The 23,467-nt window shown below is 44.0% G+C and overlaps 1 protein-coding gene across 1 annotated transcript in view; it reads right to left on the minus strand.

Moving 5' to 3' along the window:
- Nucleotides 1-23,467, minus strand: part of NEK6 (NIMA related kinase 6) — a 58,048-nt gene that overhangs the window by 12,847 nt on the left and 21,734 nt on the right. Inside the window, exons 2-7 of the mRNA XM_005421234.3 lie at nt 15,740-15,861; nt 8,571-8,711; nt 7,615-7,677; nt 6,436-6,546; nt 3,145-3,253; nt 1,796-1,903 (exon numbers count right to left, since the gene is read on the minus strand). Of these exons, the coding sequence (XP_005421291.1) occupies nt 1,796-1,903; nt 3,145-3,253; nt 6,436-6,546; nt 7,615-7,677; nt 8,571-8,711; nt 15,740-15,832 (625 nt within the window). The 5' untranslated portion in view covers nt 15,833-15,861. The remainder of the gene's footprint in view (nt 1-1,795; nt 1,904-3,144; nt 3,254-6,435; nt 6,547-7,614; nt 7,678-8,570; nt 8,712-15,739; nt 15,862-23,467) is intronic.

The raw sequence follows: 23,467 nt of genomic DNA on the forward strand, positions 1-23,467 counted from the left end.
CCGCCGGCGCGGGGGGGCCCTGCGGAGCCCCTGCTACACCTGTCAGCCGGGTCGGGGCTGCCTGATGCCCTTTCATGCCAGTCTGCTGCTAGCAAATACAAGCAAAGGGAGAAATGAGATGAATATATTTGCATAAGCCGCACGCTCAATTCATGGGTCAGCAGCCAGAGAAATGATGGCTCGGGGCGGTTGCCAGGGCAACGCAGCAGCGGGAAGCGCCCGGCCCGCGCCGGTGCCCTGCCCTGGTCTGGTCTGGTCTGGGGCGTCCGTCCCTCACAGCTCCTTCAGCAAACGTCTTCATTAAACCAAACCCAACACCAGTCCATTTCCTGCTGCTACAAAACCTCTAGCTCTGGCAAATTAACAAAAAACTAGAAAGAAGCTTCACATCTGTGTATTTTTTGATTGTTAAAATATTCTTTTTCACTTGGATCCAAGAACTGCTGGAAATGGTGATGTGTCCATCCCTCCCACAACACCTCCAGTCTCACTCACTGCTCCCCCTGTCCTGCACCTCTCACCTGTTTGCAGGACACTGGTGATGTGAGGAAGGGCAGGGTTTGTGCATCAGGGGCTGAGCTCTTCCTACTCCAGCTTTCTCAATTAAGAGGGAGCAGCCCTGGTAAAGGTCACAAGCTCGGCTTACATGTGCAGCCCGTTTCCAAGCCCCAATTTATTCTTATTAATATAATAAGTGCAGCAGTCAAACTGGATAAGATCATATAATTAGACATGATCATATTTTGGCCTGTTCAGATGATGTGATTGTAACTTCCTGTGAAGAGGATTTATTTTTATCTATTAAGTACAGTGGGGATATATCCTAGGACAGCTTTTGATACAAAGGGAAATCTGAAATCTCCTATTTTACGAAAGTAAACTATAGAAATGCCTCCTATTTTTTAAGCACACACAAAACAAGGCAGGTATTTTCCTTCCTTGTGCATGAGAAGCCCAGTGCTGCTGGCCAGGATTAGCAATGAAATTTGTTCACATCCAAGAAAGGATTCAGCAAGACACAGTCAGCAGAGGAAATTGCACAAACAAAAATGTGAAACAAATATTGTGTGTTCCAAAGTCAACTGAGAGACATTAGTTTAAAAGAGCTTAAATATTGCACCAAAAGCCAAAGTTCCTTCACTGCTGTAATACAGAAGCACCTTCGGGACTCAAAAAACTCAGACCCCTTAATAAAAATTGAAAATCAGCCACCTCTCAAGAGGTTACAGACACAATGATGAAATACTTTATACTGTAAGACTTGAAGAATGAACTGCATAACTATGCAATTTTCTATAGCACTAGAATTAATGTTAAAACTAAAAATGAGGAAGACAACCTTGAGATATGTGGAAGAGGTATGAAGAAAAGCTGGATGTTCAAAGCATAGGCCAGATTTCAAGTGAAGTCACTTTTTGGGACAGATGAGCCATGAGGGCTCACCCACCTCAGGCAGTCCCAGCCCCTGTCAGAGCAGAGCCCTGACCAAAGGTAAAATGTAAAACGTATTGGGGGAACACTGAACTCCAGCAAGCACCGTGCAGCCAAAGCGCTGTTTAGAGTGGAAAAGCTGCATTTGCCACGTGTGCTGTAAAACACACACCAGGCCAGGCCTTCCAGAAAAAATAACAGGTTTTTAAACAGAAGATACCTATTAATGCCTGCAAAGAGCATTTAAAATGCAGTCCCCATGCCCTGACTCCCACTCATGTCACCACGGGGGGATGGACACCCTGCATTTGAACATCAGAGCTGAGAGCGCACGCCAGGCCCTGCTTAACGAGTACCAGCTTACCTAAGGAATGTGCTGCAGTGGTTTTAGAACTAAAAAACCGGCCTAATCCAAGATCTCCCAGCTTCACCACCCCTGTGGCTGTTATAAACACGTTGGCTGGTTTTATGTCTGCAAGAAGAAAAAGGTAAAAGGTCAAAGCCACAAAAGGTTATTTGGTTCTAATGCTGCAATAGAAGCATCGCCTGGAGCGCTCACAGTACAAAGGGGCTCGAGCAGAACCTGCTTCTTTAGAGCTTTGATAGGCTCAGCCTTCCAAGGCTTCCAGCCCTGCACAGACACAAAAATCAGAGTGTACTTCCCAGCACACAAGAAATACCAATGAGGGAAAACGTAGGAAACAGCTCAAGAGAACAGAGGCAACCTCTTTAACTGCTGGAAATCAAAGACATGAGCCCAGTTCTCTTTGGGAATGATCACTCTGGACAGGAAACTGCACTGCCCACCACCATCCCCTCATGAAAAGGGTAATTACTGTTCCACATATACATAAATTCTGGGCTCTACACAGCCCAGCTGGTTCATGGAAGGTAGATATCGCTACAACCCCAGTTTCCCAAGCAGTCATGTCAGAACAGAGTGAGAGGCTCTTTCGTCATGTTAGAGCAGACCCAATGTGAGAGGCTCCCTGCTTCAGCCATTACAGATCTAATTCAGGTACAAGTGATACACTGCATCAGGGGATGTGTAACAGAGCAAAAATGATATCACATTGCTGAAAAATATAGTGAAGAATTCCTCCTTCACAGGAGAAGGAAATAACAAGCAGCCAAGATGGGTGCTGGTTCCTTTTGGGAAATTTGCACTTCCTGAGTCCAGTCCTTCCCAAAGCACCTCACTGACACTGAAAGCAATAGTGTAACTTTTGGATAGAGCTCAAAGTTATAAGATGTTCTGAGACAAGAGATTCAAAAATAATTAATGAAAATAGAGAACAGGTTATGAGAGTGTGGGACATATTTGTATTAATATTTCAGAAAAGCCCGCAAGACAGGAAAACTCTTCTCAACTCTCTAAGGTCACAGCTAATATAATGAAGACTATTTCTTAGAGTTCACTGTATCCAGGAGTCTCAGCATTTTATTTCTGACACTTTTCTAATGGCAAGTTTGACACTTCTACTTAATATCAGTGTCTGGAATACAAAGCAGCTCATCTTCCTAATACCACCCTCACTTCGGCCTGAATGCTTTAACGATGAGGCAGAGACAGAAGGAGAAATCCATCTCGCAGGCTCCAGCCTCTCTAAACATGCATTGGCTGAACATCAGCATAATTGTTTTTGAATGTAGGCGCTTACTAATTGGAACATTATATTATTATTCAGTGAAAAGAGACTGAATTAATGTTACCTCTGTGCATCACCCTGCGGGAGTGCATGTGTTCCACTGCACTGCATAACTGCACAAAATATTTCCACACCGTCCTTTCCGGGATTAACCGTTTCTGCTTTTTAAAATACTGTGGGAGGAAATAAATAAAAGATCAGTGAAAAAGCAACATATTTGACTCGTTCCTGGAATTGTGTTAGTCAGCTGCAGGTTGCTCACGTCTTCCAGATCTGCAGCTGCATGACTTTTCTTCTGATTAGCTTTTAACTTCTCCTCTCTGTGTGGAAACTTCGATGCAGTTCGCTAATTAACAACTATTATGAAAAATATGCTTAAATAGGTTTGACATTTTTGAATGGACACAATTATGATTAGCATTAATCTCCTTAATTACCTTGCAAAACATATTTAATGCCTCAAAACAACAAATGTCTCAAATATTTTGCCTTAAGAAACAAAAGTCCATTAAACACCCCCCTTGTAAACATTCGTTATTGCATTGTCTACTAACAAGAACAAGGAAATCTGCTTTCCTTTTTTAAAAGATGGCCAGAGCATCAATAAAGTATCCATGTTCCTTCTGTGATCAGGTAGAATAATATATTCTATTTCATGCATAATAGGAATACTAAATGCCCTGCACTCTGCAGTGACAGAGGCTCTCCTGATCAGCTGGGTGTGCTCAGGCAGCACCGAGCGCAGCCGGGCCCCGTTCCAGGGACCTCTGGTGCCTCAAAGCTCTCAGAATAATGGGCAGCACAAAGCAGCACCACCGAGGGCAGCGTGGCCCTGGCTCCCTGCAATACTGGAGGTTCTTCAAGCCACTACAGGAATAAAGAGCCAGCCGCACACTTCAGTGAAGGCCAAACATTGCAGACCTTCAGCTGCTCTCCCTCCTTTGCAGGGGGGCACCCCAGCCGTGTCTGGCACCGCACCCAGGCATCCCAACCCTGCAGGGTTTGGATCGTTGGTCCCTGGCTTCTCACTGAGCCAGCTCTACAGCCAGAGCATTAACAAAATACCCTTCAACACTTGCAGAGGTTTCCCACTGCTCCTCGAGCCCTGCCACACAGGGTGGCACTGGGAGCACCACGCACCCTCCTGCCCCAGCACAGCTGCACTTCCTTCGCATGGCACCCGTGAGAGTTCCCACCTGCAGCAGGAATAAAGGGAGGCAATGGCTTGCTGCCCCTTTCTGCAGCTCATGCTTTCCCCCTCAGCACTGACACCTGATGTCCGTTGTCACATTCCCTATTTTATGTGAAATGCTGTTACCAGTTCGTGTTTGACTCAAGCAATGGCAAATTTTCTTTTGCAGATCAGCTGTGAAGGGGCACGACTGTGCAATTCCCCAGGCAGCAAATCTGACAGATTGCAACAGTCTCAACCCAAAACTGGAGAGAGAGCACAGAGGAATTACAGAGGGTGAGGGAGAAAGTGTTATATACACAATAAAATTATTTAATTCTCATTAAAATATTTAAGAGTGGATATGCAAGACCACAAGTGATAATTTTCTAAATGTCATGTCCAATAAGGTTCGCCTGACATTTACAAGGAAGTCCCAACTCTCCAGTGGGTTTTCCTGCAGCTCTACATCCCTCATAAATAATGCAGGCACCGGGGCATGACAGAGACAGGCCCTGGGTTTATCACCCTCACACCTTGCCAGGGTTGTCACTGCTGCTCCACCAAAAATCCACACAGGAGCTTCAGCTCCCAGGGAGGGAGAGGGTGACACAGAGGAGCTGGTGGGGAAACTCCCCTGCTGCAGTGCAGCTGCATTTAGGAGGCAGCTTTTGTTCCCTCTTGGCTTTAGGGCTTGGTTTTGGTTTTTATACCTCTGTTAGAAATTTAAAAAAATTAATTCCTAGATTTGTACCAGTTGGAAAACTTCATTTAATGACCTTGAAAAAAAGAAATGCATCTTCTTCATGTCTGAAAGACAGAGGGAACACAGAGCTGTGGACACTGGAAGCCAGAACTGGGCAAGGCACCAATCCAAGACTCTACCAGTTATGTTTTGGAAAACGTAACTCTTACAATAATGACAAAGAAAGTTATTTTTAAAAATTAAATAGCCAACCCTGATAAGCAAATGAACATATTTGTCAGTATTTTTAAACTAAAAACTACAGATGACTAAAAAATACAAATATTTCATATAATGAAATCCTACAATTCTGTAGGTAAAACTTTTGTAAGGCAAGACTGCAAACTCAAGCAGAACCCTTGCACAGCCCAGGAAGGCCTCACACAGCCCTGACTTCTGCTCTCACAATCCTTGGGTTTTTTCCATCTTTGACCACAACCACAACAGGCCCAAGATGAGCTGCAAGTTTCCCAGGAAATGGTGGGAAAAGGGCAGAAGGCAGCAGGAGCCCCAGGGGAAGAGGGAGGCCAAAGGCAGAGCTGCTGTGCCCCCCCAGCTCCGCCTTCCCCCCTCGGGTGAGGCTGCACTGGAGCTCCAGGGCTGTCCCAGGACGACTCTGCCACCTGCTGCTCTCCTGTCAGACCCAGCAGATTGTCCTGGATGCTGGAAATTTAGCCCTTGACTATGGACTGAATGGGGAACTTGTTTGACAGCCTTTGGCCTAGTGCCTCACGGCTCTGCTGGCACAGAAAACAAATCTGTTAATAAGATATTTTAACTGTGACAACAAGGAGGAGGAGAACTTTCCAAACATTCATTTATGATAATTACAGAATAATGATGGCAAAAACCAGGTAAAACATGGAGAGAAGGTTGAGAGTGCTAACAAACATGATATAACACATCTGTTCTCACAAGGGATGTATGTCTAAAGATTAACATGTCAAAGAAAATATAAAAGCAGGTGGTAACAGCTTAACTAAAGCTGGTTTGCAGCAATACAAGTATTCCTAAGAGCAACATAAAAGAAGAACAAGTACTTGAAACATTTTCTCAAACCCAAATCCCCATTGCAAGGGAAGTCAATAGACTTCCTTGAAAGTCTTCAGAGTGGCAGACAGGCGATGTGAATAGTGAACCCAACAGTAATTAAATGTCCCCATCAATCACGGACTCAGTAAATCAACCTTGCAAATAACACACGTGTCCCACCAGATCACAGACGCTTCCCTCTGCAGCAGTGACCAGAAACTCAGGGCATGGCTGGGGGTATTTAAAATGTCACCAGTCACTTGGGTTCAGGTCTGGAAGCAACCCATGGGTGTGCAAAACTGCAAGGGGAGAAAATAATGTTTCTAACCCAGCTGTGCTCACCCCACTGCCTCAGGCCTGCCTAATCCTGGAAGTCTGCAGCACCTCCAGGACAGACACATCCTTACCTTAATCATCTGAGAGAGATCCCCAGCATCAGCCAGCTCCAGGACAATGTTGAGTTCATTGTCTTCAATGAAAGAATCCAAATACTTAATTATGTTGGGGTGGTTCAGTTGCTGCAGAGGGAGGGAATGCAAGAGGAGCAGTTACAACGTGGTCAGGACAACTCCAGCCACAGCACCAGCCCCTCCTGTGAGCCACATGGGCACCCACAGCCTGGCCAAACTGCTCCAGACAAAATCCAGGGACAAACAGCATTTCCCACAGGCACAGCATCCTGGAGGTGTCCTTGGCAAAGAGCAATTCCACCCAAACAGGGTGAAACAACCTCCTCTATTGCAAACTTGCAAAACATTTAAAAGCAATGTCCTGAAGGATGCCTTGTTAAGCAATAACCAATTTTTCCCCCTCATTAAATGGAAACAAACCCCCAGATGTTGGTTACAGTACTCAAGGTCTTTTGCCCCTTAAAAGAACAAAACGAAACTAAAACTTTGAAGGAGGACAAAACCACACAAATTGTACATGTCAGTATCTGATTATTTATGCTGGCTTTTTCACTAATTCCTTTCTTTCATTTCAGTATAGTTCATTCTTATATTCACAACTGATGCTTGAATTTTTTTTCCTAGAACCCAAAAATATCAGAGATCCTCTTTCTGAATGTAAACCTCAGCATTATTTTCCTCCTTAATATTGAGCAACTGGCTCATGTTTATCCTTCCCTACAGCCTACAGACTCAGGCTGCATGAATTTGAACAGAAATCCCCAAAATCACAGGCACAGAAGTAATTATTTAATACTTTTAGAATGAAATTTGACTAGCTAAACAAAATTTTTAGCCTTTTGCAGTCTGTTACATTTACTAAAAATAAGTATTTAAAGTGCAACACATCTATGTTTTTAACCAACAATTTAAAATAAACTACTAAGGCATCAAAATCACTATTTGTTTTAATCACTTAAACACACTCTGGTTTCAGAGCCTTTATCTAAATTATCATTTTTCATATGTGATATTTATACACATACATGATATGCACAGCCAAAACTGCTTTCTCCTTTACTGTGTAAGCTTTATTTGCCAAGCTGAAAACAATTTTTTCCACAAAACAAAACAAACAAGAAACAAAATCCCAAGAAAAATAAAAAAAAAGAAAAAAGTTATTATAAAAATTCTTACCTTCAAGAGGTCAATTTCTTTAATGCAATCTTGCCTTGCCTTGGCATCCATCATTTCAAAAATCTTCAAACACAAAAGCATAGAAGATAAAAATGAAACGACAAAAAAAAAGTACTTTATACTTTAACAAGCAGTTGGTGTTTCCTTCCCCAGTTTGTACATCCTCTACTGTAATGAGTATTCACACAATCCCCAGATCAAAGAAAGATCAATGTTTTCTTTATTTTGAAACCACCACAGGGATAACATTGGGATAAAACTAATTTTAAAACCCATAGGCAATATTCTAACCAGCACAAAAAAGAAAGATACAAGTTTGTGAATTTGCTGCTGTGATTTTCATTGGTTTAATTATCATCAATTTCATATAGTAAATAAAAGACAAAATGTTTACTTTTCTCTTTTAAACAGATACAGCTCCCACTGATTTCTCTGTAATAATCAACAATAACTTTGAATATTAATATTCTTTCTACAATGATCACTAAATCACTGGAAATGGGAGTTTGGAGGATTTGTTGAAGGATTAAAGGCAAATTTCTTCAAACAAAATGCTGTTCTGAACACTGCCCAGTACTTCCAGCCAAGTTTAAAAAAATCTACACTTCTGACGTCCAAGTTCTCACAAATTCTTCTCCAACTCCACCAGCAACCCCCAGCCTTTTTCCCTTCCATGTTCCCGTGCTTCAGCTGTGTTGGGATGGCAGCTCCTCATGGCACCAGCACAGCCACAGGCCCTCGCTGTCTCACACATTAATAACAATTTGGTGAACCCTCTTCGCGAAGTAAAAGGTGAAATTTGAAATAAACAGGAAATGGCAGCAGCGCTGGGCCAGCCTGACGCGGACACAGGAACCCCGTGCGGGGTGATGAGGGACCAGACCCTGCAGGGCAGAGCTGGCAGCCCTGGAGGGTTCCCATCCCACCCCAAAGCAGCGACTGCAGGAAATGCTCACCTGCACCTTCTTCAGAGCCACAGGTTTCCTGTCCAGCAGACAAGTAGCTTTGTAAACTTCGCTGAACTGGCCTCGCCCGATCTTTTTCTCAATCTGAAAATCTGCCAAGGTGCAGCGATACGGGTACGACGTTAAATGTCTCTGTCAAAGGAAAGAGAGTCAGGGACCCCAGAGAGCCACTCGGCCCCTCCTGCTCCCCCTGCTCGCGGGCAAGGGCTCAGCCTCGGCCCCTGGGAGTGGAGAACATCCCACCACAAACACACCAACTCCTGGCAGATGTAGCAGCAACACGGGCTGGAGGAAGCAAAACGACTCCTTTACAAAGGGAATTAAAGTCTTGCCTTCCGTGTAAGTAACTAATTAATCCCCAGCTGCTCTGGCTCGTTCCACAGCCTCTCATCAGCTCTGCCCGCCTGTGTCACCGGGGAGATGCAGCCCAGCAGTGCCAGGTAAACAGCCAGGCAGGCAGGGAGGCCCAGCCTAACGAGGAGCAGGGACCCCACGGACCCCAGGGCTCCCAGGAGCTCTGCTCGGCTCCTCTGGCTTCAGCACGGCTGCAAACAATGCTTAAAAAAGAAATTATCAAAATTAATTACTGCAAGTTAGCACACGTGCCAAGTAGAACATTTTTGAGTTTCAGCATCTTGAGCCATTCCAGAGTTTGCATCAAAACCCACAAATAGAGAAGTTCCCAGCACAGGCTGGGGGTGGGGAAGGGCTTCCCAGGGATGAGCCAGGCCTGCAGCCGAGCCACGCCCAGCACAAGTGTCCCGGGAGGGCTGCACGGCTTAAGGAACGACTATTGCTACCACTGCCATTTCCTAATGCAGCAGGAGAGGGCTGGAATTGAGATCTGAAATGCAGGAAAAGCTTTCAGCCCAGCGTTAGGACCTGCAGCTATTTCTGAAGGCGAGTCCCACAGAAAGAGGAAGGTCATTTCTCCAAGTGCTCCCTCCAAGCAGTTCAGGCCATGGCTCCTTTTAGGAACCCTCCAGTCTCCCCTGCACTCTGGAACAATTCACCACCTATTAACTGCAGTCAAAGTTTGGGTCAGCTCTCAGTGCTTTGTGCTGTGCTTGGAATTATGTTGCATTCACAGAGAGAACAAAAACCAAACCAAAATTCAAGTCTAAGGATTCATGTCTCCAAGTCTGGCAGTGTACACTACGCAATAAACTGGGAGCATCCTCTCAGTGATGGGGGAGCAGGTGTCCTACACTTACCAGGTAAAGGGCAGAAGGCCATGATTGCTTTGCTTTATTGTTTCTATATGTTCTCCTCTAAGTTACTGAATTATCACCAGAGCAAGGCAACACAGGACGAAACAGACAAACAAAAATTCCAACTAATCAGCCCCTGCTGCCTTCTCAGTTCAAACTGGTTGCAAGCTCCCTTTGCAGAGGTCTGATAAACAGAAGCACTCCTCAGTACCCATCACAGGGGATGGGAAGGTTCAGCTCATCCCAGGCAGTGTAACCAACACCAGTCCCTGCACTGTGAGCCTGACAAAGCCAGCAGAGCCTGCACACAGGGGTCTGTCCCGTTTGCCTGCTTCCCTCCAGGAACATCTCTGCTTCCCAGCTGTTTTACACACCAGCTGCTGAGCGACTTCCTTCACCTGTACACAAACCACTTTCCCCAGACAAAACAAAGGTGTCAGCACATAAACCTACAAACCACTTTTTCCTAATTTAAAAATAGAAAGGAATCACAGCACTTCCTTCACCATGTCCATGTGCCTCCTGAGCTGGTCTTGAGCAGTAAGAAAGTCTAAGAAAAAACTTTTCTAACTTGCAGTCACCATTTACAATAGAAGCAGCACTTCTAACAACGTTTTATGAGGCAACTGCTACAAACTTTATTTTTAAGAAACAAATCCACACCGAAATCAAGGACAGTTTCCACTCGCCTTTCCTAAATTGTTAAAGTGTATGCTTACACCAAGAGTGCTTATGTGTAAATTAATATTTCAAGCACGTGCCCAGAAATATCTACCAACTTCTGAACTTGAAAGCATAAACAAACGTTAGGCAAGTGTGAAGGGAATGTGCCCCAGCCCCTTGGCCACGGAGAGCCCCAGAGCCTGCTGGTGCTGGGGGTGATGCTGCCCATGCCTGGACACCTCTGCTGATGTGTTCTGGCACCTCCAGGACTGCAGCTGCACATTTACATATGCAATGACCTAGATTTGCATGGGCTATCACAACCTATCAGACCTAATTAAAGTAACGGAGCTTTCAGAGAGGGCAGGAGATGTTTGATTATGGAACAAACCAGGAATCATCCTCAGGTGAGCCCAAAGTGCACCAGAAAGCTGCCTCTGATCTCAGGCCTCCTTCCCTGCCTGCTGCAGCTGAAGGTAAGCAGGAAGCTGCTGAGCAGCACTGCAAGGACACCCCGAGCACCCAGGACCCAGCTGCCTCCTCAGAGCCACAGCCCTGCCCTGGCACACTGCACTGGGTCAGGACTCTCCACTCTCCATTGCTTTCTAGTCCTTCCACAATTAACCACCACCACTTTTCAGAAAGCTGGCAAAGAACCAATCCAAAAGATCATGGGTTGTTTCATTCTAACCCATGATCTTTATTTCTGCAAACCTCAGAGTTTCCATGTACTGATATCAATTGTGTGCAGTAAGATACCACTGTCATCTTCTAACTTGTCCATTAAAAATACATTTTCTCATTTTTAGGACAGATTCAGGTTTGGGTTTCCATAAGTGCAGTAAAATCACGCCCCTGCCTCTACAGATCAGGTGTCAAGGTCAACAGTGGAGCTTGAGTTTAAAAAAAAAAACAAAACTAAATGAAAAGAAGAAAAGGGGAGGAAAAAACCAAGCAAGCAAAAGGAACCTCAACACTGGACACTACAAAAACTGGGCTGTTTACACAGTTCTGTTCCCAGGGCAGCTGTAGGAAGGGCACAGTCTGGGAAGAACTTGTTTTCAGACAAAGGCTGTTCTCTTCATGCACACAAGGAAGTCTCATTCTTCTCCTACTCCATGAAAAAAAAAGCACCAAAGAATTCCTCATGCAAACAAAAAAACCCATTCATTTTGAAGAAGAAATGCAGAGACTATTCCAAGAACAAGCTCTTCTGGACATCTCCTCTGGCATACATGGGCTCTGTGAGATGGAACCACTGGTGCCAGAGCACAAATTCCAAAGCTGGCAAAGCAGGCAAGGGCAGCCCTTGTCAGAACTTCAGGAGGAACTTTGCCAGGGCTTTTAGCCTCCAATTTTGAGGTGTTACAAGATTGTCTGCAGAACGGAATTTGTAAGGTTTCTAAGGACAGGCAGGTAGGATGCCTACACACCCTGAATACATTTGTTGTGTTGTATTTTTCTTCATGAGTAGTTGTCCAGAATTTGTGCTTTGGGATGGGGAATAAGAAAAACCTCTTCTATAGAAAGGCTTTCAATCTCCAGAACAATTAGTGTTTGGCCAATACATTTACCTCTTTGTAATGACTTCAGATCCAGGGAAAACCTGACCAGCCCCAAGAGAACCGTGGGAGCAGCTGTGCCTGCAGCCTCTAAGCCCTTGTTTTGGGCCAAGGAGCACCCTGAGAGTGAAAGGAAAATATCCCAAATACAGCCCCACTGCAGAGCCAGGCCTGCCCCCTGCTCCCCCAGAGGCACAGGGAACCCAAGGGCTGAGAAAGGGGATTGCTCACTGCTAACTGCACAATATAGAAACCCAGAGTGCTAATGTTAATTAATAATCAAGTCAGTTGTTTTACTGCTGATTGGCATGTGGAAAACAGGCACCAGTCAGCCCTGCATAAAGGGCTGCAGGCACTTAGAGTATTTGTAATCAACCTAAAAACTGTTAGGATTAGTTAACCAACAGTTAAAAAGTCAGACAGTCCAATCTTCAGATGCCAATAAAAGCATCTTTCCTGTAGAGCCATGAAATGAAATATTCTTTAGAAGAGTAAAAACATACTCGCCCAATTAATTTTCTGAAATCTCATTAAAAAATTTAGCCCGACTAAGTCATACACTTCTGACCTGAATTTTAATTATCTTTACGCTGGATATAAGGTTTTTTCTGATATTTGCAATGCATCATTAATTTTAAAGGAACGGTTTCCTTGCTTCTAAAGTGCATACTTCATCTGAGTGACATTTACTGTAACTAATTTCACCTTTAAAAGACATCTGCAGCGGTACTGGGGGAGCTCCAGCCCCTCCTGTAGAACGTGCACACATTATAAGCAATGATTTACTATCAACATCAGTATTTCAAACCCTTTTAGGATGTCCAAAATTATACACCTGCCTCCATTCAGTAATGCCTACCTGAAAAGAATTTTGCATACTTTGAGGCTGAAATTCCAGTGTGAATTTATGAGAACACATTAGAACAGATTGATTAAAGAAGGAACTTCTAAGCTTGCAAGAGATGAGGAAACTTTTAAAATATGGATTATCCTTCAAACAGGTAGCCAAGTAATTATTGAAGAATACATCAGGTTTTTCAATTTGAGCTTCAAAATTAGACTACACAGTCATAAAATATCCTTCACCTGACCTGTTACCTGGAATTTAAAATTTGCTGAAGAACTTGGCTTAAGTTTCAAAGTTTCAGCATCCCTGTCAGCATGATTGGGATCTACCCTGATATCCAGATATTCTGGGCCTATCTAGACATTTGTACTACTACACCACAAGGGAAGAGAAAAATACCAGCTTGGAAATAGCAGGACAAGGTGACATTCACAAAGAAATTAAAATTACCATAGAAATAATCTCTTAACAGCTCTGCTGCTAAAATGTGAGTATATAAAAGAGCTATTTAAAAGTGAGTTACTGTGTTTATTTAGTATGAAAACTAAGTGAAAAATTATAACTCTATATTTTTATATCACTGATTTACTCCTAAATAATTTTTATTGCTTACTGCTTAGTGTTTACACACTAAGTAATCTGGAGACTTAAATAATTAACACCTTCATTCTGGAACATTACTAGAAAATGTTCTCCCTCTTGCTAATGAACTTCCTTGGGGTATTTCTGGGCAGGTGAGAGCCAAAAGAGAGCCAAAAGAGAGCCAAAAGCCAAAACTGTCATTTTATTGGACATTTTAAAAAAATGTTTGTATTACAGATAACTTCTAAGTATCCAGCATCACTCAAAGGTTTCATCTTATTAGCTACACTACAGCGAAAAGCCTGACTCATGTTCTGTACTGATGAGCTATAGAACAGAAACAACACCTCTGTCAGAACTGACAAATAAAGCAGCTTCAGGAAGCAGCATAATCATAGGAGAAGCTTCTGGGAGAGGAGGACATTGCTGCTCTGGACTTTTGGGGGCTGGCACAGAAGTTTGTAATGAAGGGGCTGCAAGGAAGAGAAGGCTGTTCCGCACAAAGCTCCCTCCTCATCCAAGGCTCTTAGAACTCATGTTCTGTTTTTTTCTGCTTAAATTTTTATCTCTGCCATTAATGACATTTCTCATAAGACCACTTTGGTCACTTTTATCTTCCCAAACCTCCCACAAACCAGTACACAGCATGTCTGCATTACTCAGATTTTTCAGAAGAAAGAAATGATGTAATTTCAGATTCTCCAGGTAAAAAGTATCAGAGCTTTGAAAAATTTTATGTAAATATATCCCTGAAAAATGGAAAAACAGAACTATGTCATCAGCAACCCTATCATGCCACCAATGTAAGGCTTCTATACACTACCTTTTCTATATGCATTTTTCCAGTTCCTTGGTAGACTGTATATTTTTGTTTTTCAGGTCTTTTTATGTTATTTTGACAGTAAAACCAAAGGCAGTCTTCCTGCAATTCTAATTCCAAATTAGACCATTCTCAGAACAGTTTACTAGAGCCCTCCATTAACAGAACTTGGGTATTACCAGAGTTGAGGGGAGGTTTCACTGAACAATGACCATACAGCAAAATGAGCCCACTCAGCATCAGCATCACAGCAGAACACAGATTATTAGCTACTAATTACACTTAACTATGTCATTACAAATTCTAACATGTGCTCCAAGATGCCATGAATGTATCTGCTGCACAGGAACACTTCCTAATCTTGTTCATGAAATAATTACAGGGGCACTATCCTGCCAAATGAGGCAGTAATTAACCCTAATTGCTCAAAATGCAACTGGCTAATTCTAGGAGATTAATCAAGGGGATTCAATTATTATTAAATGACTTAATATGACAAATTGCTACATTAGGAGAGGGGGCTTTGCTCCACACCATGGTACTTTCCCAGCAGTGCATTCACTGTGTGCACAGAACTCCCCCTCAGCAGAGGCTGTGCTGGGCACTGGCAGAGCTTTCCCAAGGAAAGTGGGATTGATCTCCAGCTTGGGGACCCTGCTGACCCCTGCTCTGCTCAAGGACCCTGCTCGGGGACCCTGCTCACCTCTGCACTGCAGTGGGAACAACAAAGGCTCACCCCATCCCTCCCCACAGTCACATCCCACCACTGCTGCAACTCTCTTCTTTCTGACAGCTTTCCATGCTGCTTTTGGTTCATTCCTTAATACAACACAGGGGCAAAACTGAATTGCTCTGATCGACAGAAAACAGGCTGAAAAGTCAAGCAGCCAGAATTCACAAAATCCAAGTTTCATGACTACACAGACTGTGGGTTAATCCTGGTTTTAGCTCCCTTCTGCAGAAAGGCAGGAAGAGAGAGGAGCTGCTACAGTGAAGCTTCATTATAGTGTGGACAAAATACATTGCAGGATGAGTTCCAGAGACTCGCAGGGAGCCTACAGTTCCATGTAGAATGAGCTTTTTCTTTTATCTGGTAATTACTTCTCCAGCACTTGCTATAAAAAGAGATAAAATACATTTATTCACTTACACAATAATCTATTTTACTTTGGCCTTTTCTTCAAAGAATCAAAGGCACGAGAAAGCCAACTCAGTATGTTTTCATAAGATGATTTAAAAACACTAGCTTTAAGCAAAATTCAAACTATTTCCTCTTTCTCTTACTATAATCAAAAACTGGGTTCAGGAAACTGTCTGGCAGAATCCCAAACTGGATATTCCCTAAAACTGCTACAAGTGCACTAAAAACAAGAGGAGAGGGACAAAAGCAGCTAAATGCTAAGAAATCAGGAGACCTTTATGGAATGAAGGTAAGAAAAGACAGAGGGAGATGGATCAGAGACACCTGCACTTACCTGAGGATCATGCTGGAATTCCTGCCCTGGCAGCTTGCACAGAGGGTTGTTCTGGTCCCCTAGATGATGAGGATGGTTGTGCTGCCCTTCCATGGTATCATACCAAACTCTGCCTCTCGGCTCTGCTGAGGCAAAAGAAAGGGGAGAGGTTTCAGGCCAGCCCAACACAGCAACTGGAAATGAGAGTCTGCTCCCCTTCAAAAATGGTACCAGAACCTGCAGAAGGTGTAAAGAGCTGCCCAACAGGCAGCTGAGACATTCCAGTGCTGGAGCAACACTGTGATCCCAGATTAACTGATCCTCTGGCACAGGGCTGTGCACACACTTCAGGAACACCGTGGGCAACAGTGTTGGGGCAGCTGTGGGACACCTCCTCTGCCTGCAGAGAAAGAATGAACATACCCAGATTTTCCAGCCCTTCTAGGAAATAAAACCCTTACTTGAACCATTTGTGTTCAAGCCTGACTCAGGGACAAACTCTGGTAATTCTGTCAGCTGCTCAGGGAAGCAGGACTGGATCACAGCACTCCCTGCTCCACACCAGCTCTGGGGCCAGGCTCTGGCCCTGAGCAAAGTCAGGCCCCAAAATACAGTCACAGCACTTAGAGAAACACCCACAATAAATACACCCGTGTCTCTTCCCCAGAAAAGGCCATTCACAGGTTTTGGTCACCCCTTACCCACACCCTGCCATTCCCAGTCACATCATTCCTGTCCATTTAGGCACAGGCTGAAGCCTAATGGAGACAAGGGAAGATTTAGTGGCCAACAAAAGCATTTGCAGAAACTTATTTCAAGAGTTTTGGCAAATATTCACTCAGTGAAAGAACACAACCTGACCTCATTAGTGTATTAATAGTGCGTGCCTGGCACTTGGGCAATGACTAAGTCTTAGTTTAAAATACAAAGGTATTTTAAATATTTGTGGGAGTGGGGAAGAAAATATGATGAAGAAGAATTTCTGCAGCAAGTAGTGCTCAATTCTTTTAACAGTTGTCTCTGAAATAAACTCTTAGCTCTGGCAGATCTTTCCCAACACCAGCTACCATAACACAGGGGGAAAGCAGAGAGACTCTTCTCATGTCTCAAGCAAATGAACCTTCACTCTGACAAAAGAGCTGCAGTTCCTGCTACATTACACAGGTGAACACATGGATTGCTCTCAATAAAAACAGTTTTTCAAAGTCAGTACCATGAAACTCCAGTGGGGGAAGGAGAATCACTGCTAGTATGAAGAAGTTTGATTTTAAGATCTTTTCAGTCTCAAGCATCTGTAGGTTTATTAGTAACCAGGCGAAGATACCTAGATAAAACTATGTCTCAATACTGACATTAAAGTGCCCTATGAAATTCCTACCTTGTGTTATACTGCTGGAACTATCTTAACTATTTTATTATTCTAGATCTGGAGAAAGGCAGTTTACTCGAAGGGAGAGCCACATGTTCTCTCTCTTCCAAGCCCACACGCCCAGAGCAGAGCCTGGTTCCAACACAGGAACCTGGCCATGGCACATTCCCAGCACAGAGACACGTCCAGGCAGTGTCTGCAGCCTGACACTGATCAAACTGGGCATCCACTGTGTCCTGCCTTCCAAAGGACTAACGCTCAAAAACAGGGCAGGCATTTACTGATTTACTTCTGGACATGGGAACCTGAATGCCCTGATCATAGCCCAGTCTGGGCAGTCCCCAGGGGCCCTAAGGAAACTCAAGGAGCAATCCTTGCTGTGAGGGAGCACCAGGGGCAGGGACTCACAGCCCAGGGGAGCCCACGGCAGGAGCTGCACTCAGGCACTGCGTGTTTGAAGTGCTGCAGCTGGAAGCAGAGGAAGGAGTAAGAACAAAATAGCAGCTTTGAAAAGAGATCCAGCAGAGCTCACATGACAGCACGGAGCCCGCTGACACCTCGGGACAGCGTGTCCTGCCCAGGCTGTCAGCTTGGCTATTCCAGGCTTTGGCACTGCACAGGGAGAGAGAAGGGGAATCCCCAGGAAGGGGCTTCACTGAGGATCTTCAAATAGCAGCCAACAACATACAGGCACAGCACTGCAGCAGAAAAGGTACAAGGTACACTCTTAACACTGGCCTGTTTTCCTTGGCATTGTCTTAGCTCTGCACTTTCCCTTTTATTCCTGCTTCCAAATTTCCTACAGAGTTCTGCAGTATCACACATTTTCACACTGAGTCTTGACTATGACTGTAAATCAAAACATCTTTAAATTGCATGAAGCATCACACAGCTTTCCAGAAAGTGAATAAAAGAACAGGATCACCATTACCATCACAGGAAAAATGGCCACAACCCACATGGGATGAACAGCTCCTTCTCCCACACTACTGTCACCTTACTGCTGTACAGTTATTACTCCATGCAGCAGCACTCACAGGTAACCTGGGGTTTTTCCAAATACAGGAAAACAAAAACTCTCTTGTGCAATCAGCTCCCCTGCCACATCCCCAGCTGCAATTCCTCTCTGGGTACCAGTGTCCATACACCTGATCAGTAGAGAGCAAAACACAAAATCCCATCAAACCCCTGATACCTCGCAGGTACCTGACAGGTGGGATTCTCAGGGCAGAACAGCCCAGGGCACTTGGTAGCAAAGGCCAGGATCATTAGTTACAAGACACTCATTAGGGAGCAGAACCTCATCAGCATCCTGGCATTCAGTCCCAGCCGCCCCGGTGCCCCGGGTGCTCCTGGTGAAGCAGCTGTGCCCAGTCTGATCGGGTATCACCATGTGTCTCAGGATGCCTCCAACTCAACTGCAGGCCAAATTATTTGCTCCCAGATGTATAATCAACATGACAGGACCGTGCCCCTCTCAAGCAGGCAGCAAAGCAGCAGCTTGTGCTCAGCGTTACAACTGCTTTCTGTACCAGCACTTTTCACCTTCCTGCAAGACACAGCAGCTGCTCTGTGTGCCCTGTGCTCAGCCCTGCTGCTGCCCACCACACACACACACACAGATACACACACACAGAACTGAGAGTTAAAGCACAGATATGTCACATACACAAATCTGCTGCCCCCCTCAGTTACTGTATGCCTCTCTTATCCTCCTACACAGGGACTTGTGGGGGAGCCAAGCAGGTCTGTTTGGGTATCTTGTGTAAAACAAACAGAAACAAAACAGCAAGTCATATATGGTTCCAGAAATCCACAAGTTGATTAAAACCAGCCAAGTACACGACTTCACCTAGTGCACAAACGTGCATCTTTTACCACACGCAGGGAGTTGCCAGAGATTGAAATGCAGCAGGGCACACCCAGCAGGCCCCCAGCTGGCTGTGATACCCACAGGGATGTGCTGCCCTGGGAGCCAGGCTGCCACTCCTCCTGGAGCCACTGTGCTGCTCACTGCAGGCTCCCCAAAGGCTGCAGCAATGCAAACTGTTTTACAGAATAAACACAACCACATCAGCACCACTTTCTTCCTCTCTACTGCCCAATAATATTCTTCCTCTTCCTTGCTCATAAAATAAATCTGCCAGGATACTCTATGAGATTACGTATATATTTAAATGATGATCTGGGCTTATGATTACATTATCGCTGTGGTTCAGGGTAGGTGCTCTGGGGAAGGCAGCCCAATCCTAGGAGAGTATTATTTTCGAGTGACTTTTATTGTCCATTACTTTACACCATTTCTGTCACAGCTATGATGCCTGGTAGGAATAGTTCACAACAGAAATATCTTTGTCGTTAGTATTCTCATTGCAATTTAGTCAGATCAACCTTTAAATCTCATCCATCATACTGAAGAGCTTTGGCAAAGCGAGCACAATAATATATGCTTCCATGCAAAACCTAATTACAGGCTAGGTTAAAAAGCCTACCCTGTTCCTTCTGCAGTGCAAGGTGACAGGAAATCCTGAGCATCCCTTGGTTTCTCACTCTCCCTTTTTGCTGGTGAAGTGCGTAACCCGTTCATTACAGCAGACTGATTCTGTCTGGCACATGACAAACTTACTTGAACCTAACAATTAAACTTCTGACAGCGTTTCCAAAAGCAGAGAGTATTTACTGTAAATGCCTGACAATTTTTTTCCTCTCTGCTCATCTCTCTCAACAGTCACCTTATGATGACTGGAAATTACCATAAGCAAATAGCAGTCTAACATCCAAAAAACCCCTCATGTTAATGTGAAATACACACCTGCCAACACTGAAAAAAAAAAGAATATGAATGTTAAACGAAACAACACAAGGAATGGCACTGAAATGCTTGAGGAGAGAACACTGCAAGAGCACAGTTAGAGAATGTGATTCAGTAAAAAACTGCCCAGCAAGAGCTGCCTGTGGAGGGTGGTGGTCATGGCATGGCCACCCCTGCCCTGTGAGAGGGACTGGAGCCTCTCTCATCAACAGCTCTGGCTGCACTAAGGGAATTCAAGCAAAAACTGTTAAACAGAGTCCAGTAAATCACCCAGAAACAGCTTCTGAATTTCAGGCCTAGCATCACGATGAAACTGCATCTCTAGAGTCACACACACAAACATTACAGTGTGAGTTACCTGCAATCTGTAACCCCCTGGGAAGGATGAGGGTCCTTGTCACAAACTGACCACGGAAGAGAAGAATGGTGGTTTAGTCACACCTCACATTTCAGAGGGTTGGATTTACCCTGAGAGCAGATGCAGATGGGTTTCTGTTAAGACTTTGTGCAAACCAGATTTTCAACAGCCAGTAAGGGATGGGCTCCTCAAAGACCCCAAATCCCCTAACTGAGAATGTTTTAGTGAAATGGCTGAAAAGCCCTGGAGCTTTTTCATACCCTGTCAACAACTGATACTCATTAAACAAATGCTGTGACAGACACCATAATTCACTGTTCCATACCTAGAAGCAAAATGACATTAAGTCAACTATTTAAAGCTACGCAGAGTCATCTCTCTGTGGATGTCAATAAAACAAATGCTTCCTGCCAATAATTAACTGTATGAAACATCCCATTCTGTTTCAAATCACTACCTACACCCAGCTCAGGTCTGTATTCCCATTCTAAGCAAGCAACATTACAACTTCAAATACTCTGTCTTCTAGTTTGGGGAAAAATCTAGTACAATGGCTTGAAAATAGCAAGGTTGGGCAGAGTGTGCTTGGCTGGATCACTGTGTTTGAGGATGCCACTTGAGCTAATACAACACTTTTGAGAGAACATTTCAAGTGCCCATCTCTCACCAGGTAGGCAGGCAGCTGACTTCTAATTTTAGCTTTAAGTTTTAAAAGCTTTAGCTGAGTTAAGGGTTGGGTTTTGTTTGGTCGGTTTTTTCCTGTGTTGTAGTACCAGCTCCCTAGAACTTGGTCCTAAACCAAAAAACATAATTGTCTCAGTCTTCTGGACACATTTCAGATGCTCTGCAGATCCATCCATTCCAAGGGATGGTTTCACAGGGCTCCTATTAAACAGCTCCAGGATCAGTGCCAAGAGCACTTGGTGATTCATATTTTAAGGTAAATGTTCCTTCTCACCAGTTTAACTGGACTATTCCCACCCCTTCTTTCACTGCACTCAATTTCTTAGTAAATACTACATGTAAATATTTATGTGTGATGTTTGTGTAGGATGTAAACATCAAATACATATTCACATCCAAAACTCAGGATGGATAGCAGTCAGCAGCATTTAAAGGGACAATACTTCCTCTGAAGAGAGGTGATGCTGTGACCATGGTACAGCAACAGCAGGTTGCATTCTTCCCCTACCAGTTTTCACTTAGGTGTGTTTCAGTAAAGTAACAAGCCAACCTTAACTTATATGCTTGCAGTTGCAATTTTGAGCCCTCCAGAAAATTCACTGTATTCATTTTCATCACCTTTGAACCATTAGAGCCAGATCTCTTAGGCCACCACTGCTGGTAATGAAACACATGTCAAAAATAAACACATAGCAAATCTACCTGGAATTTTACTGTACTGCTTACCAAGCATGTGACAACATGCTCACGTTTTAATTTATAATGCAATAAAGCTTTCAAACACGAAGCCAAATTATTTAAGAACACTTCTGTTATCCTTCTTGGAATTCATTCATTTCTGATGAAGGGAAGATTAAATATAGGCTGGAAATATATTCACAACGTAAATGTTCACAGAAACTGCCAGACATTTTCACATCATTAAATGCTAACTGAAATGAGTCCCATCCTGTGGAACACACACTGTCTGTACCAGCAGCACCACCCCCGCTCCAGGCTGGCTCCTGGCACAGGAGGAACCATCTCACTGCACCCCCAGCCAGGTGACAGCTGAAATACAGCTCCACTCTCCTGCAACACCTGAAGAACCCTTGTCAAGAAGAAGAGCCAAAATTCAGGCACTCGGGCAGATGGATTGTTCTGAGGCTATGGTGAAACCCCTCAATCTAAACCAACCCCTAAAATAAGTTTCTACCAGACACAACAAAGAATCCAAACTGCTTCCACAGCTGGATCCTGTCAGACACCTTTAGTGACCACCCATCCCACGCAGGAGCACAAGTGAACAGACCATCTCAAGCTGGTAAGACAAAACCAGAACTAAGATCCAAAGTCCAAAAACAAATATTTGAATCAGCTTTGCTCCTACAGGGCCAAACCCTGAATGTGGCATCCATTCAGCCCAGCCCATCCTCAGAAAGTTTAACAAAGTTTTCTATAAATCTTTATGTACATATATGTTTGGAAACACCACCACTTAGTACTTATAAGTATCTTTTAATTAGAACACTTCCAAGCACTCAAGAAGTATTAAGCAAACCTCACAAAAATACTTCTGAAATACTGCTGTAATTTCTGAAATGTTTGAGAAAGGTAGATCAAAGTACGAGAGCAAGCCCATGTCAGATGGGCTCAAAATCCACAAAACCTGCTGGAACCAACTCTGCTCATGCAGCTTCTCTCTACAGCTGCGCTGCTGGCTATTAAAGACTCAAATTATATCTTTAATCCAGGGAAAAGGAATGGAGGAAAATAGAGATATATGTTCCCTCAACTTCAAAACATCAGAACAACAGCTTGAAGTATTTACATTTCCCATAATCAGAAGGAAAAGGAAATGATGCTGAGAATTGTGCAGCCTAGCCAATCCAAAGATTCATGTGATTCAAATCCAAAAGCAACTTCAAAGCCGCCTCATAAAACTCTACCCAAAATGTGCAGGCAGCCAGATGTTGGCATCACAGGAAGTGCTTCACAGCATCTGGACCCTGCAAGCAACAGCCAAACGGAAGCAGAAACTCTTCTCCACGTAAAAATATTTAACATTTCTCTACTTACAAAAATAGCTATGCTAGAAATAGCATCTGTGGGTTTTCCACCCCAACATAACTGGGGAGGAAAAGTGAGTGAGTGAGACTGCATTATCAATATTGTTACTAAATAAAAATCAGCTTCCCTGCACATTCCTGCATACCTGCAACTGATGGCACAAATTTTCCAAAAACAAATGCAGCTCTTTAGTTCATTTTCCCCCTTCTGTATCCCTGCATGCAGCACATCTCCATCTCCCCTCCCACACGGGCACAGCTGTCCCTAAAGAACAAGATTCATTCACCAGTACCTTGCAGATCAAGGCCACAGGGTAAACCAAAGATCTGTTCTTTACAATGTCTGCAGAGCTACTTTTATTACTTATTTTGATGACAGACAGGGTTAATGAAGTTCTTGCAGAGAACTCTCCCTTTCCTAAATTTGGGCTAAATGCCCAAATTCTTTCAGGATTCACAAGACTTGTCTATTTAAATT

Source organism: Geospiza fortis, unplaced genomic scaffold (genome assembly GCF_000277835.1).
Source record: "Geospiza fortis unplaced genomic scaffold, GeoFor_1.0 scaffold27, whole genome shotgun sequence".
In the NCBI taxonomy this organism is placed as follows: Eukaryota; Metazoa; Chordata; class Aves; order Passeriformes; family Thraupidae; genus Geospiza; species Geospiza fortis.